Source organism: Vitis riparia, chromosome 11 (assembly GCF_004353265.1).
Source record: "Vitis riparia cultivar Riparia Gloire de Montpellier isolate 1030 chromosome 11, EGFV_Vit.rip_1.0, whole genome shotgun sequence".
Lineage (NCBI taxonomy): Eukaryota > Viridiplantae > Streptophyta > Magnoliopsida > Vitales > Vitaceae > Vitis > Vitis riparia.
The window spans coordinates 57,844-74,612 of record NC_048441.1 but is presented as its reverse complement, the minus strand read 5'-3'; the positions used below and the strand labels follow the sequence as shown (position 1 = coordinate 74,612).

The 16,769-nt window shown below is 34.8% G+C and overlaps 1 protein-coding gene across 2 annotated transcripts in view; it reads left to right on the top strand.

The window, feature by feature from the left end:
• The window catches only part of LOC117924673 (diacylglycerol kinase 3-like), a 61,009-nt gene that overhangs the window by 16,966 nt on the left and 27,274 nt on the right, over positions 1 to 16,769 (top strand). For both annotated transcript variants that reach the window (XM_034843373.1, XM_034843374.1), the window contains exons 7-8: positions 653 to 735; positions 6,934 to 7,004. In XM_034843373.1, the coding sequence (XP_034699264.1) occupies positions 653 to 735; positions 6,934 to 7,004 (154 nt within the window). The remainder of the gene's footprint in view (positions 1 to 652; positions 736 to 6,933; positions 7,005 to 16,769) is intronic.

Sequence of the window (16,769 nt, the reverse complement as noted above, 5' to 3'; positions counted from 1 at the left end):
TATTGGATGTCGATTAGGTGTATTTATTACATGCAAAGTGTCATTTTAATTATTTAGAATGATTTTAAAACATACCATTTAAACTTGCTACATGAGTTTGAACTTTAAATCTTGGTGGAGCCTCTAACTTCTAGACTGCAATTAAAGAAAGGTTTAACAAAAGCAATGCTTATGTTTGTCAACTCAGTCCCTGATTTGGTTCATCAGTGCCCATTTTTGTTAAATGAATTGAATCTATTCTATGTAATTAAGAAGAGTTTGGCTGCCCAATTTTGTTCTATAATGTAGGGGTTGGTCACCCTAGTGACAATATATTTTTCCTTTCAAATAATTTTGGAACTTTGATTTAGGCCTAAAAGATTGAAGTTGATCCAACAAGTCTCATCCCAATTACTTAGGGTCCAGTGTGTCCATCATTTTCCATTCTTCCAATGAAACCTATAAAAAAAAAAACGAATGTTCCATTCTTCCATTGAAACAGAAATATCTGTGATATGTAGAAAACAACTAGTAAATCATGAAGAATATAAATAATAAATGGAAATATAGATTTTAGTTGAAAGATTTGTTGGAAAATTTTTGTTCCTAGCTTATTATAATAATTTTTATCTTTTTTTGTTAAGCTTCTTATTTTAATTGTTTGGTTTCACAGGCATGGATGCTCAAGTTGCCTATGGCTTTCATCATTTACGGAATGAAAGACCTTACCTTGCACAAGGTCCAATTTCAAATAAGGTCTGATTGGATCTCTTTACTTTTTTGAGTTTTATACCATGTTCGTAATTTCCTTACTAATGCACTCAACTCGGGAAGAGTTATGATTTAGATTACAGTTCCTTAATTGCATTCACAACCTTTTCTATGCATATACGTGTAAGTTCTTATTTTGTTTCAAGTTTTATTTTTTATCTACTACTAGGTATATTACCATTAATAAAATAGAAAGAGTGAAAAAGGATTTTTCTCCTGTTATGGGGTGGAGGGAGGAAGTGATGTTTGCTATTGTTGTTGGGTGGGGGGATGTTACAGAAAAAACCTCGGTTAGTTGGTCTATGGTCCAATTGGACAAAAATAATGGTGGTCTTGGCATAAGATCTTTGCACACTCTAAACAAGGCTCACCTTAGTATATGGTGCTAGAGATTTGCTTCAAAGAGAGAATTCCTTTGGAAACAAGTTATAGTTAGAAATTTTGGGACCAATGAAGGGGAATGGCGTTCAAGAGTGACGAGGGGGGACTATGGGTGGGGTTGTGGAAGGCTTTCAGAAACACGTCAGAGATCTTTAAAATTAGATCTCACTTTATAGTCTAATAATGAAAGGAGGGTAAAATTTTGGAAAGATGGTGTGAGGATAGTTCTATGGATGAATCCTTCTTGGCTCTCTTTCGTATGGTTGTTGAAAAAGATGCTTGAATTGTAGAATTATGGGAGCAAGTGGAGGAAGGGGGCTTGTGGAATCCTCATTTTCATAGTCAATTACATGATTGGGAATTCGAAGTGGCTATCTTTTTAGAAGACTAAAATCAACCTCAATTACAAGGGATGAAATGGATAATTAGGTTGGAAAGAAACAAAGTGCGGCAAATTCTCTATTAAATCCTTTTACTCTTCATTATCTTGGGGAAGAGGCGAGGCTTTCCCTTAAAGCCTAGTGTGGAATCCTTGGGTTTCTACAAATATGAGCTTCTTTACTTGGGAAGCTTTATATGGTAGGATTTTAATGCTTGACCAGCCCTTGAGGCATGGCTCAAGTGGTAAAGGGATGGGTTTTTCTAGCTTACTTTTGTTTATGGTCCAAACAACACCATTCTTAGGAAAGATTTTTGGTTGTAGCTTTTGGATCTTTTTTGTTTAACCTTCTTGAATTGGTGTGCGAGAAGAGATTTTAATGTCATGAGAGTTTCAAAAAAATTGGGCGGTTTTAGGTTAACACCTAATATGAGAGATTTTGATGGCTTTATAAGAGATTGTGAGTTAATTGATCCCCCTTTACGGAATGCTTCCTATACCTGGTTAAATATGCAAGATGTCTCAGTGTGTAAGAGATTGGATAGATTTCTATACTTAAATAGCAAAATTTTCCTATACCTGGTTAATGGTTTTGGATCTTCCAAGAGAGGGATTGTCTTATGGCAAAACGCGTGCATCGCGTTAATGTGGGTGGTGTGGTGGGAAAGAAATGCAAGGATTTTTTAGGACAAAGCAAGGAATGCCGAGTATCTTTGGGATTCTATTTGTTTTCTTACTTCTTTTTGGGCTTTTTGTTCTAAGGTTTTTAAGGGGATTCCTCGTAACATATTACAACTTGATTGGTTAGCGGCGTGTAACTAGAGTGTCTACTTTCCCTTTTTGTACTTTCTTATATTTGTTTACTTGTAATCTTGTTTTTCTTTGTTGGGAGGATTCCTCATCCTTCTATTTGTACCTTCTTTTTATCAATATATTCCTTTGTCGTTTCCTATCAAAAAAAAAAAAGATTAACGTTAGATCATTGCCCAATTGCCTTAGACACCAATCCATTCAAGTAGGGACCTATTCTATTTAGATATGAGAACATGTGGTTGCTCCATTCACTACTTATAAAAAAAAAATAAAAAATGTGGTTGCTCCATTCAGATTTCAAAGATAGTTTTAGTACTTGGTGGAGAGATTTCTGGAGAGATGGTTGGGAAGGGCATAAGTTCATGAGAAAGTTGCAACTTGTCAAATCCAAACTGAAAGAATGGAATAAGGAGAAGAAGAGCATCCTTAATGATATTGCTAGCATTGATGCTATCGAACAAGGGTACCTGATGAGGATGAATCTTCAAGATATATATCAAGAAAGGGAATTAGTATTAGTTGTAATTAAAGTAGGATTAATATTACTCGGAATTAAGTTAGGATTAATATTTGTTGGAATCAATTAGGATTAGCTAGTTGAGTTATAATATAATTAGAATTTGAGTCATGATAGGTTATTAGAATCCTAGTAGACTTTGGATGTTATAATTAGAATTAGAATCCTAATAGGTTATTAGAGTCCTAGTAGACTTTGGATTTCTTAGAGAAGCTTATAAATAGGCTAATCAATGTAAATCAAAGGAATGAATTTGATGAATAATATTATATTTTCTTTCATTGCAAGGTTGCAACCCTCAATGATGAGACTCCATTGATTTTCTTCTAGGTGAGACTCCTAGAAGGCCTTAGTGAGACTCTAAGGTTTTTTCATCTTTTCTTCATTGTTTCTTCTTTCTCTCTATTTCTTATCTTATAATTTTCTCTACCATAAAATTTATTCCTTGTTCGTCTCCTTACACCCCAAGAATAAAACCCTAGCCCACCTACCCTTGAGTGTAGGCAACCATCCTAGGGTTGTCCTACATCAGTACCTTTCTCCTAAGCTTTTAGAGCGGAGGGCCTTTTGAAAAGGGGATTTGGAGGAGCTATTGTTAAGGGAAGAGGTGCATTGGAGGCAAAAATTTAGGGTGATGTGTCAAGAGTATATTAAGGTCTTAGAGAATGAAGGAGTAATTCTAGATAACATTGACAGTATTTTAGCAGAGATCTTGCATTTTTTTGGAAAGCTATATGCAAGTTCCCTTGAAGGCTCTTGGAGGTTACAAGGTTTAGATTGGTCACCCATTTCAATAGAGAGTGCTTCTTGGTTGGAACATCCCTTTACTAAAGGAGATTTTTCAAGCCATTTTCTAGTTAGATAAGGACAGAGCTCCCAGGCCTGATGGTTTCACCATTTTGTGTTCTAAGAATGTTAGGATGTGGCTAAAGAGAATTTAGTGAAAGTGTTTTCAGAATTTCACAAAAGCGAGGTAGTTAATTAGAGTACAAATGTCACCTTCATTGCTCTAGTGCCCAAAAAGAGTCAAACCGGATTTCCAATTTTAGATCTATTAGCTTGGTCACTTGTTCATTATAACCAAAGTCTTATTAAGGTGGTTACGAGGTGTTCTTTATGAAACTATCCATATTACATAAGGAGCTTTTGTTCAAGGAAGAAAAATATTGGTCACTGTGCTCATAGCCAATGATTGGAAGACTTGTGGTGGAGGGATCAACCTTTATGTTATCAATTTCCAAGTCTATTTAGAATTTTCACAACTAAAAAATAGTACTATTTCATCAGTTTTTGGGTCCATTAATACTTTCTCTTGGAATTTAAACTTTCGTTGCAATTTTTCTGATTTTGAGTTAGGAGATTTTGAAAGACTCGTGTCCTCTCTTTCTTTTTGGCACTTATCCCCATTTGTTCTTGATGCAAAAGTTTGGTCCTTATCTTCTTCAAGTTTATTTATAGTAAAATTTGTTCTTTTTAGTCTTGTGCAACCATACTGATCCAATTCCATTACTCCCTACTGATTTTGTTTGGAAATCACAAGCCTGATTGAAGGTCAAGTCCTTTGCTTGGTTAGTGGCATACTAGAAGGTAAACACTAATGACATGCCACAGATGAGAAGACCGTACAAAGTTCTTAGTCTTGATGTTTGTTTGTTGTGCATGGAGACTGATAAAATGATAGATCATTTTTTCTTACATAGTCCTTTGACTTTGGGGCTATAACATAAACTATTCAGATTGGCTCATTTGGATCGGGTTCCTCCTAGGAGTATATATAACATGATGATCATCTCATATAAAGGATTGGGAAGTACCATTAGAGTCAAGGTGTTGTGGTAGTTCGCTTGTCTTACTTTGATATGGGTTGTGTGGTGGGAAAGAAACACTAGGCTTTTTGAGGACAAGACGAGAACTTTAGAGGGTCTTTGGGATATTATTCATTTTCTTAGCCTCCTTTTAGGTCCCTCTTGTACCACAACTTTTAAGGGTATTCCCTAAGTACGATTCAACTTGACTATGGGCTAGCAAGGATTGATTGCTTTTTGTATATTTCCACATGGATTGTGGCACCTCATAGTTGTATAGATTTACTTGATACTTTGGAGGTTCCTACATATTTTTTGTGTAGTTTTGGAGGCTTTCTCATCCTTCTATTGTACTTATTCTTACTTACCTTAATATATTATATTGTTGTTTCTCATAAAAATAAAAAATAAAAAAGAAAATAAGGGATAGACTCAAAGAAATTATATCAACAATAATAAAAATAGTTTTGAGTTTTAAAGTACCAAGTAAATATACATTTGATGGATCAATGATCAAACTTGTCTTTATTTGGAGAAAAATTATAAACAAGGTGAACACCTAAAAACACTAGGAGCAAGAGTGATTTTTTTTTTTTTTAAGAACTTTGTTTGGGTGTTACAAATGAGAATTCATGGATAATTCCTTTTTTAGCACAAAAAGAGGAAATAAAATAATCATTATATTCAAGTGCATCATCAAATTGAAGGATACCAATTAAAACAACAATCTATTTTTTTATTTTATTTTTATTTTTTTTTATAGAAGAGTTTAATACATGATGCACTTCTAACCTTTCTTTAGAAATAATATTTAAGTGACTTGAGAGAATAATTGTCAATAAAACTAACAAAATGCTAAACATTAGAAATAGGATACAAAACCTAAACATGACTAAATTAAAGCAAAAACATTAAGGTGGTGTTTGTTTTTTTACTTAATTCTAAATAGAACCTTAATACTTAATAGTATTAAATATTAGGTTGTTTGTTTTTGTAGTATTTTATTTCTATTAAGTATTAAAAAGTAAAAAAAACTATTGTGTTATTTTTTCTATTTAGAAAAAGCCACATATTTTGGCTTTTTCTATTTAGTAAAAAGTTTATAATAAGTCATGAAAAAGTAAAAAAACAAACAACCTAAATTCTAAAACTAAATGGTTTTCAGCAAAAAGCCAAAAAAACAAACACCACCTAAGACTTCTATTATTAAACTTAGATGGGAAAGATAACATGTGATGTTTGCCAAGTTCCAAAAACTCATACTCAAGCTTAATGAAAGACTTTGTAGATGCTCTTAAGGAATAATTGCAAAAAAAGAAGCATGGTTCAATTTGTAAGGCCATTGAAGAAGAGTAATTAGCAAAGAAAAAGAAGCAACATCTGACATCTTCCTACCATGAGACTGATGGATAGGCTGACTGTCAAGATAGTAGAGTGCATCTTGTTTAAGTCCCTCACTAATCATCCTCTTTGTGCGGGGACATAAAAATACAATGAGAAGGAAAATAAAATAGCCGCACAATTACATTATTTGGCAAGCTGACTAATAGATAAGAAATTAATAAAAATTTGGATGGATGCAAAGTATAAAAGAAGATGACAAAATGATATGAACCACTCCTTATCCAAGAATAGAAGAGGAACAACATGCCAATATCAAATAGAACCTAGGCATGACAGAACTATGTGCTTGGGAGCATCGCATATGAAGATATATGTGTATATTAGTATATGTCGAGCTACTTTATTGCAACAAAAGTTCATGACCATGAAACCTGTAGCAAATTTCCTTTTGACTTGTTTACAGTTATATTGGATAGGAACAGGTTGTAGAAATTTTAAATTATTCTAGGTTAATTGATAAAATTGTTCCTTCCCCTTGCATAAGACTGCCACAACTAGTTATAGATCTCTTCTAGCCTTAACTTCTGCATGATTACGGGAGATTGCAATGGGGAAGGGATGCAAATTAGGGAGGAACTTGTTAAGAAGGCAACTAATCAAAGGAAGTAGCTTGGATTGATGGGATTCCTCAGTCACGCCTAGATATAATTGTCCTTTTCTGCCTAGGGAGTAGGTGATGCAGTAGGCCATACAACACTTGAACACTGGTTCTCAATATTATTGAGCACCTACAATATTATTACATGTAGGTGATGATAGGCCTGTTTTACACCATAATATATCTGATACGCAATTTTAATGATTGATTATCACGTTCCAATGAAAGAAATTGATAACCCTAGAACTTACAGACAATATTTCTGCTGATCCTTATGTTGTTTCAGATAATCTACTCTGGATACAGTTGCACTCAAGGTTGGTTCTTCACACCTTGCATGAGTGACCCTAGTTTAAGGTTAGGTATCTCTCCAACTAAAGCAGTTTGTTACTCATTGATAATTCTATGCTTGTTATTCCTTTCTTCTACTGAACAAGAAATGTACTATCCTGTAAAATGAGGGTTCCTATTGGATTTTGTTGCAGTGTAATGCATTACGATAAAATCTCATCACCCTAACTGCTTCTACTTATTGAATTTGATTTTTCTTGGTTGGATTTTTTATTTTATTTTATTTTATAATTTGAGTTCTTGGATGAGTGGAAGCATAATTGCCTTGTTGTGCTCTTGCTTGATCTTGAAATTCTTTTTGCAAGATTTTGAAGTGTATCTATACATTGATTTTCTTTTATTTTCTATTATCTTAGTTGTATGCTACATCACATAACATCATTTTCTGTTCTCTCTTTTTGTGTATTGTAACTTATGTTTGTACCTAAAGCAGTTAGAAAAGAATAGGCATGCACATATAAAACACATGTAATCAACAGCAAAGCAATACATAATTAATTCCATGAAAAATACTAAGATAAGCAAACATATATATATATCAATATCATAAATATGCAGACACTGATGGGGAAAAAGTGAAATATTTTGTGTGGGGGAAGTGGACCTAGTGGAAGCCTTAGCTTCAGAGTTTGTTTGGGAGAGTGAGTTGACTGCGGTGAAATTATCCCTGTAGGGAAACTGGATCAAATTGAAAACAGTGTCTGCTTTGAAAGACTCTGCTATGCTTATTTTGGTGCTTATGAAATGAACAAAATAGAAGAAATTATCATGGCTTAGAGTGGACACGATTGCTATTGAAAAATGTTTTTATGAATTTTTTATTTGAATGGTTAGGAAGAGCCTTTGGAAATGGGATGAATAGTTTGTTAATGCTTTGAGCTGTCTTTAAGATGGAGGATGCCTTTTTCTCTTTTATTTTATTTTTTGTGTTTTGAGTGATCCATGTATACATGTTGGGTGCCTTGGTTTGCCCCTTTTAAGTGCCTTCTAATTTTAATTTTGATTTAACTATAAAAAAGTACAATTTTTCAGCGCATTAATTCATAAAAACCACAAAAATGTTCTAAACTTTTAACACTCTTTCTTAGTTCTAATCAGTTTAACCATTAACGGATGGCTTAATATAGAAAATGCTAAAACCAGTCTTCAACTAATCCAAAAGAAATAATTTATGTAAAACTAAAACTGCATATTTGTGTGGAATATGGATATTGAAACCATTGAGGGCTGTCAAACCTTGTAAGATATTTATGCTGAAAGGAACTCATCATGTACAAATACAATTGCATGCTCGTGTAGATTTTGGATATTGAAACCATAAAAAACTTTAGTCATCTTTAAATGTATAAACAAGAAAGGAAATGAACAATTAAATTTGGGTGGAAGAGTTTGCTTCATGGAAATCATTGTACCATGGGAGGGTAGTGATCCCCTTTTTTGGTAAGAAAAAAAAAGAAAAAAAAAAGAAATACTTATAATTAACTTAACAACATCTAGGTAACATAAGAAATCATTCCTAGGTAAAATATTGGTCTAGATACTTTTTATTTATCTATTTTTCTTTTTGTTAAGAACAAACACTTCATTGCCATGGAATAATTAAGTAAATAGAAAAATGTGAAATCCTTGCTTTGAAAGAAGATTGCATCAATTTGATCAATAGCTAGAACTTGGTTACAATTAGAAGTCACAGTGACATTCCATCTACTAGAGTGTTACCCATAAATGCTCAAAATATTTTGTTCCTAGGAAATCTCCATAAGTACTTCACTAATAGGCTTTGAACCTCAAAGCATAGTTGTTAAAAATTTACGATACAACAATATAATTCATTTTTTATTTATTTATAGAAATCGATATGTATCGCAATTTATATCTTATTTTGAAGTGTATCGTGCAATACATATATGATAGAATACATGATATTATGATACAATGATGATACATACATCTTCAACTATTTTCTATAATTTTTAAGAAAAATCAAATTAATTTTTTTGTTAAAAGAATTATTATATTAATTGTTTAAAATGTACTAAAAGATTAAAAATTGATGATAAAAAGGAAAGATAGATAAAATAATCTTATTTCATTTGAATGGTTTGAATATTGACAATGAAAATGATGGTGATTAGTGAATACAATTTTTTACTTAATATATTAGATTTTTTAAATTTCTCTTTTGGTGGAAAAGGAATGATGACAAACCTGAAAATTTGGAACTTTGAAGATGATAAATAAAGATATATATATCTATGAACAACACAATAAGTACATATGTCTAGTTAGAATTTGGAAATAAAAATCATAGCTAGCAATTGAAGAAGTTTATTTTAGTGGATTATGTGTTGAATCTATATGTTATAGTCATATTTTGTTAATTTGAACTTATAAAAACTCTTAACATTCAATGTTTTCTTATGATATAATATGGTATGGTTTAACTCTTTTGATCCTACTATCTTCCATAAAATTTGTTATATATTATTCTACACTTCATATTTTCAATAGATAAACACACATATACATATTTTTTCTACTTATTTTTCACTATAAAAAGAAATTTATGATACATGATACAATATGCACGATATAGAAAAATAAAAACACAATATATGACGCGTTTTATGAGTTAACAACTATGCCTCAAAGGTATTTCCTCCTCCCTCTTTCACTTTTTTGCTTACACACTTTTACCATCAAACAAGGTGATTTCTTTCCTTTTCCCCTCACTTGATCATAAATGTCATTCTTTAATCCCTCAATCCTATGTGCCACTTTAATAGAAGACTTCAAAATAGAAAGAAAATGAGAGCAAACATGGGATAAGCATGACTGTACCAAAGTTATTCTACCATCTAATGACATGTAGGCTTTTTTTAAGCCATCTAACCATAAAAACCCTATCAAATATTGGATCCCAAAAAGAGAACTCTAGGATTCCCCCAACCCATCGATAAAAAGACAATAATGCACATGGATTAATAGGAAACATTGCATTATGAAGAAGAAGCCAATTCTAAGACTATATCTTGACTCATTAATCCCAAGAAGGTCTAGATTTATTGTCAATCCTCAAATGTTCAAACACTAATAAAATTAATTTAATACTTTGTCATTTGAATTAGCTCTTGAGAAGAAAATTGTGTCATTAATGAGCTATAAATGAGTCATCCTTATCTGATTTCTATCCCATAAGAAGCCCTAAAAATTCCATTCCTCCACTCATAACATCAATTTGCTTAACACATTTGCCCTTATAGGAAATGATGAGTCAATCACTCTATCTTAAACCCCTTGAGGTCTAGACCCATTCTTTAGCATATATGCTTGTTAATACACTTTTTTATTTATTTATTTATTTTTTATTGAGAAATAGGAGATGTATTAATTATGTATAAAGAGTTCATGAGAAGGATGGAGAATCCTCCCCATAAATACACAAACTTGATCAAAGAAATGGTCAATTGTCTTTCCACTCTCCCTACATTGGATGCACTAATTAAGACTAAGGACTTTGAAGGGTCTTCTCAACTGTAGCATGTCATTGTTATGTACCTCTTTGTGTGCCACTAACCGAGCAAATGCTTTGACCTTAGGTGAAACTTTTGATTTGCATAAAAATTTAGTTAGATGGAAAGAAACTAAATTTGATATATTGGACAAGAAGAAGAATGATTTTAATGAGAATAAATCCAAACAGAAAAGTGCCAATGCTTTTGCATCTGGGACATATGGAAACAAGTGTATGTAGATAAGGAAAGTTATAAGTCTTTCAAGATCCTTAATCTTTGAATCAATTGAGTTGTGGTGAAAAACAATATTCCAAGAAAAAGAGGGGGCATAACCAATAATAGCTGAAATGGAGAGATTTTTAGCTATGATGACTTTATAAAGTCTTGAAAATTATGAATGCAAAGGTTGATCCCTCCACCACAAATCTTCCTAAAAACGAATTCTAGTCCTATCACCCACCACAAAGTGAGTGAGTGTGTGTGAAAAAAAAAACTAGAGAATATATACAATGGCCTTCCAAGGTTACAAATGTGATCATCTGACAATATTATTAACGTCCTACCATTAGGATGTGTCCCATAGATATTTAAAATAAATGGATTCCAAAGAGCATAACTTTCCTTACGAAACCTCCAAAGCCATATCATTAATAAAGCACGATTCCTCAGAGAAATATTTCTAAGCCCCAATTCACCAAACTATTTAGGCCTACACACTTGATCCTAACTAATAAAATGACACTTTTTACCCTCCCCAAATCCCGACCATAAAAAATCTTTTTGCGATTTTTCAATCCTTGTTGTTATTGATGTTGGAATCTTGAAAAGGGATAAGAAATAGCTTGGGATGTGAGACAAACAAGACCGAATTTGTCACAACCCTTGCAAGTGCTACCCACGCAAGGTAATATCTCATTTCTAGTCTAAAGACTGAGATGGAGATACTATCCTATGAAAGGAAATTAACTTGTAACCCGATATATGGTGTCAAAGCAGCATAAGGAAACATATTAAGGAACTATATATTTATTACCCTTTTGAGATACTACGTTTTGAGTACATAAAATTTGGCTTTAAGGGACCAAAAACTTGTACATACCTAAGGAAATGGCTACATGTCAGTAGCTTATCCAAAAAGAAACAAAAAGAAAAGGGCAACAAGGGTTATATGCCTTGTTGACTATCCTCTGGAAGTTGCTTAGTATCTGGTTCTACTAAGTCGTCATTTGAAAAATTTAGGGAACTACAAAGTGAGTATAACTCAATGAATGATCATATAACGTAGGTTTTAGGATGGTTAGTCCAAAATAGTGAAAGGAGTTTCATCATGCATGTAACACTCAACGTAGATAATAGATAGTATAACAATCAAATAGGCATACAACATCAAACAACCCGATGTATAATCAATCAAACACATGCATAATCCATGGCTGTAGTGCCACTCCAACTCCCGACACATCCTAATATCATGCAATATCATTGCTACAATGCCCCTTGCTCCATTGACGTATATCATATATGCATCCACCGATGACATATATCTCATATATCATGGTGTCATATAGATACAGTGCCTCGACATCTCTCGGCATGCTTCTCATACAAATTGCTCCAGTGCCCTGACATCTCTTGGCATGCTTCTCATACAAACTGCTCCAGTGCCCCTTCATCTCTCAACACAAAAGATCACAAAGTCAACCAACTATGGTGTGTCCTTCCATCTCTATGGCATGATATAGGTCTAACGTATATAACAATCACATCCATAATAATAATGTAAAGTACCATAATGATAGTATCGGTGATTTTTAGTGAATAGTACATACTAGGTAAGTTTCTAGGAAAGACTAGAGAGGTCACAATGGTTCCGCTTAAAACTCAGCTTCCTTAGACAAAGTTTCCCTAAACCATACGCATCCTTTCATGACCACTAAACCATCTTAACTATATATATACATATATAGATATCAGAGATACAATGAACACTTTTGTTATAAACACAGTATTTGACTAACACATTTTCAAAGCATATCTCATGATATTTAAAAAATAATGAACACATATAACATTTTAAACATGAGATATATAATTATGAAACCATTTTAAATCATATATTATAAGATCACTCACCTTTTTAGATTGGAATTGTTGTACAACATTTGTTATGGCAGCTCAAAGATCCAACATTTGGAATAGTACTACCATAGGAGCTTTTTAATACTTCTTTCCTTTCCTTTCTTGGCTGGTGAACATCTGATTTATAAGAACTTAAAGCAAGTGAATGTATAGGTGACTCGTTGTGTGGCCTAACTAGGTGCCAATTAAAGGGAATTTTTTTTTTTTTTGATTGGAAACGACACAAAGATATATTGATAGAAAAAAGAAGTGCAAGAAGAAGGATGAGAAATCCTCCCACCAAAGACAACTAAATTACAGGAAAATACACATAAAACAAACAAACTCCCGCTAAGGACCAATCCTTATGGAGTACACACCGTTATCCAATCCAGTTGAATCACATTAAGGGGAGTCCCCTTAAATGCCTTGGAACAGAAAGCCCAAAAGGAAGCAAGGAAAACAATAGAGTCTCAAAGGAACTTTGAATTCCTTGCTTTATCCTCGAAAATCCTTGCGTTTCTTTCCCACCACACAACCCGAATTAGAGCGATGCTCGCAACTTGCCACAAAACTATCCCTCTCTTAGAATTACCGAAGCCTTTAAATTTGATGGATATCATGTCATATATGCTCCTTGGGGGAACCCAATCCGTCTTAGCTAACTGAAATAACCTGTGCCACAACCCAATCGTCAAGGAACAATGAAGAAAAAGATGATCTGCCGATTCCCCATGCTTCATGCACATAATACAAATATCAGGACTAAGGGCTTTGTAGGGTCTTCTCACTTGTAACATGTTATTAGTATTCACCTTCTTGTGTGCCACTAACCAGATAAAGGACTTCACTTTGAAAGGAACTTGAGAATTCCAAACGAACTTTGAAGGAAAGTCTTGAGGAGATCCAGAAGATTGAGATAATGCTAGAAAAAAGGATTTGACTGAAAAAAGCCCTGAAGAGGATAATGGCCATAATCTGGCATCTGGGACTGAAGGAGATAGATACAAATCATCAAGTGACCGCATGAGGCCTTCTAAGTCCTCAATCTCAGAATCTGACAGGTTACGACGGAAATTCAAATTCTAAGAGAAAGGACGAGATGGGCCGAGAACTGAAGAAATAGAAATGTTTTTATCCACGACTACTCTAAATAGTCTTGGATATTGAGTTCCCAAAGGTTGGTCCCCCCACCACAAATCTTCCCAGAACTGAATTCTTTCCCCGTTTCCTACCACATACCGAGTAAACAAGGAAAACCCCTGAAAGACTTGTGCAATAGCCTTCCAAGGACAGCGATGTGACCATCTGACTAAAGTGTTAGCATCCCAACCATTAGAGTGTGAACCATAAATGCTTAAAATGACCTGATGCCAAAGAGCTGAACCCTCTCTAGGATACTTCCATAACCATTTCCTTAGAAGAGCGAGATTCCTCCAAGAAATATTCCCAAAACCCAAACCCCCTATTGTCTTCGGTTTGCACACAACATCCCACCTCACTAAATGATCCATTTTGCCTTCCCCAACCCCTGACCATAAAAAATCCCTTTGCAACCTCTCGATTATTGCAGTCACTGAAGCGGGAATCTTAAATAAGGAAAGGAAGTAACATGGCAAATGGGTAAGACAAGATTGGATAAGAGTTATCCTCCTCCCGAAGGATAAGTAAGCCTTTTGCCACCCATCTAATCTACTTGAGATTCTCTCAATCACTGGATCCCAAAAGCCACACGCCTTAGGGTTCTCGCCCAAAGGGAGACCTAGATAGAGAATAGGCCATCGGGACGCCTTACAATCAAGCATCACAACCAATCTTGAAAGATGAGTCTGATCAAGATTGATGCCATAAATACTACTCTTGTCAAGATTGACCTTGAGCCCAGAAATGTGCTCAAACACTAACAAAAAACTCTTCAGAGTCTGCAGCTCTTCCTCCCTTGAGTTAGAAAAGAATATGGTATCATCAGCAAATTGCAAATGGGAAACCCTAGTTCTATTTCTACCCACCCTGAAACCCTCCATCATATTTCTTTCCTCTGCTCTCATAAGCATCCTACTCAGTACATCTGCGACTAAAGTAAACAAAAAAGGGGATAAAGGGTCGCCTTGTCTTAATCCTCTTGATGCCTTAACCCACCCTTTAGCGCTACCATTCACCAAGATTGCATACGATACCGAGGATAAACATCCACTCATCCATTTCCTTTATCTAGGATTGAACCCCTTCTTTTCTAACACATGATCCAAAAAATCCCACTTCACGTGATCGTAAGCCTTTTCAAAGTCTATTTTGAATACGACGCCTTCCTCCCCTGACTGTCTTCTCTCGTTCACTATCTCATTCGCTATAAGAACCGCGTCCAATATTTGTCTCCCTTGAACAAAAACGCCTTGAGAATAGTGGATGGTCTCATGTAGAACCCCTCTTAGGCGCCTTGAGAGCACTTTGGCTATTATCTTGTAGAGACTAGTGATCAAACTAATGGGTCTAAAGTCTTATATTCTCTTTGTCAAACTCTTTTTGGGTAATAGAACAATGAAAGAGGTATTAGTGCTTTGATTGATAATTCCGCTCCTATGAAATTCTGCGAACACTCTCACCAACTCCTCCTTAATCACATCCTAACAATACGGCAATAGTAAAGCCATTAGGCCCCGGAGCCTTGTCCCCATCCAACTGAAAAATGGCCTTAGAAATCTCTTCTTCAGTGAAAGAGGAGTCTAACCTTAACGCACTCTCTTCCGAATTAGGGGACCAATCTAATCCTTCAACACCCCAAGACTCTCTTGTAGGACTCGTGTAAAGCTTTTCAAAGTAATGTAAGATCTCCTTTGTGATACTCTCGGCATTCTTCAGCACTAAGCCCCTCTCATTCTTCAACTCCTTGATATATTTCCTATTTCGCCTGCCATTAGCCACTTTATGATAAAACTTAGAGTTGCAATCCCCTTCCTTGACCCATTTCACCCTAGCTTTTTGTCTCAAATGGATTTCCTCCCTCAATATTAATTCCTCTAGCTCCCCTTTTCTTGAGGCTCTTTGACTTAAAAAATCAGAATTGAGACCTCTTTCTTGCTCAATGGCATCAAAGTTAGCTAAATCATTGAGAATACTTTTTTTCTTTTCTTTAAGCTCTCCAAAAGAAAACTTATTCCACTCCTTCAATTTGGCTTTAACATATTGTAGTCTCCTCATGAACTTATGGCCTTCCCATCCGTTTCCTTGAAACCCACTCTACCAATCTCTAAAGTTTTCCTTGAAATTTGGGTGTTGTAACCACATATTCTCAAACCTAAAAGGTGTTGGCCCCCACATAAACGGGTTGGTATCCATAACAATTGGCCAGTGATCCGAGGTCCTTCTGATTAAGGCTTCTTGAAGGCCTTGGGGAAAGAGCAGCCCCCACTCATTTGAGTAGAGAAAACGGTCCAGTCTCTTACACACGGGAGACTATTGCATATTTGACCAAGTGAATGATGCATTCCGAAGAGGTGGGTCAAGCAATTCACATTCTCTAATAAAACTATCAAAGTCCCTCATGCTTGGTGTTAGACTAGAACCCCCCATTTTTTCCGAGCTTCTCCTTATGACATTAAAATCACCACCCACACACCATAGCGGATAAGTTAATCCATATATGTCAAAAAGTTCCACCCAAAAATCCTTCCTAAGTGAGGGACTGTTTGGACCATAAACAGCGGAAATCCAAAGAGGTCCACAACCGTCCAAAGAGAACTTGACTGAGACCGAGAAAGATCCTATTACCACCTCCTCACTACGCAGATTTTTTGAATCCCAGATGATCAAAATCCCACCTGATGCCCCAGATGCCGGAAGAGCAACCCAGTCCTTATTTCTGATCGTCTAGACACTACCCACAAACCTTCTATCACAATTCTCCTTTTTTGTTTCCTGAATCATCACAACATCTGGATTCTCTGACCTAAGAAAATCTTTAACCATCCTACGCTTATTCCTTGAACCCAAACCTCTAACGTTCCAGCTGATAATTTTCATGGGAAAACACAAAGACCCTAACCTTCCGAGCCAAAACCATCAGGTCTCAATAACCTGTGGGGCCTCTGTTCTTCCTCCTGGAATACACCTTAATGTTAAGAGAGCATAAAACCTCTCG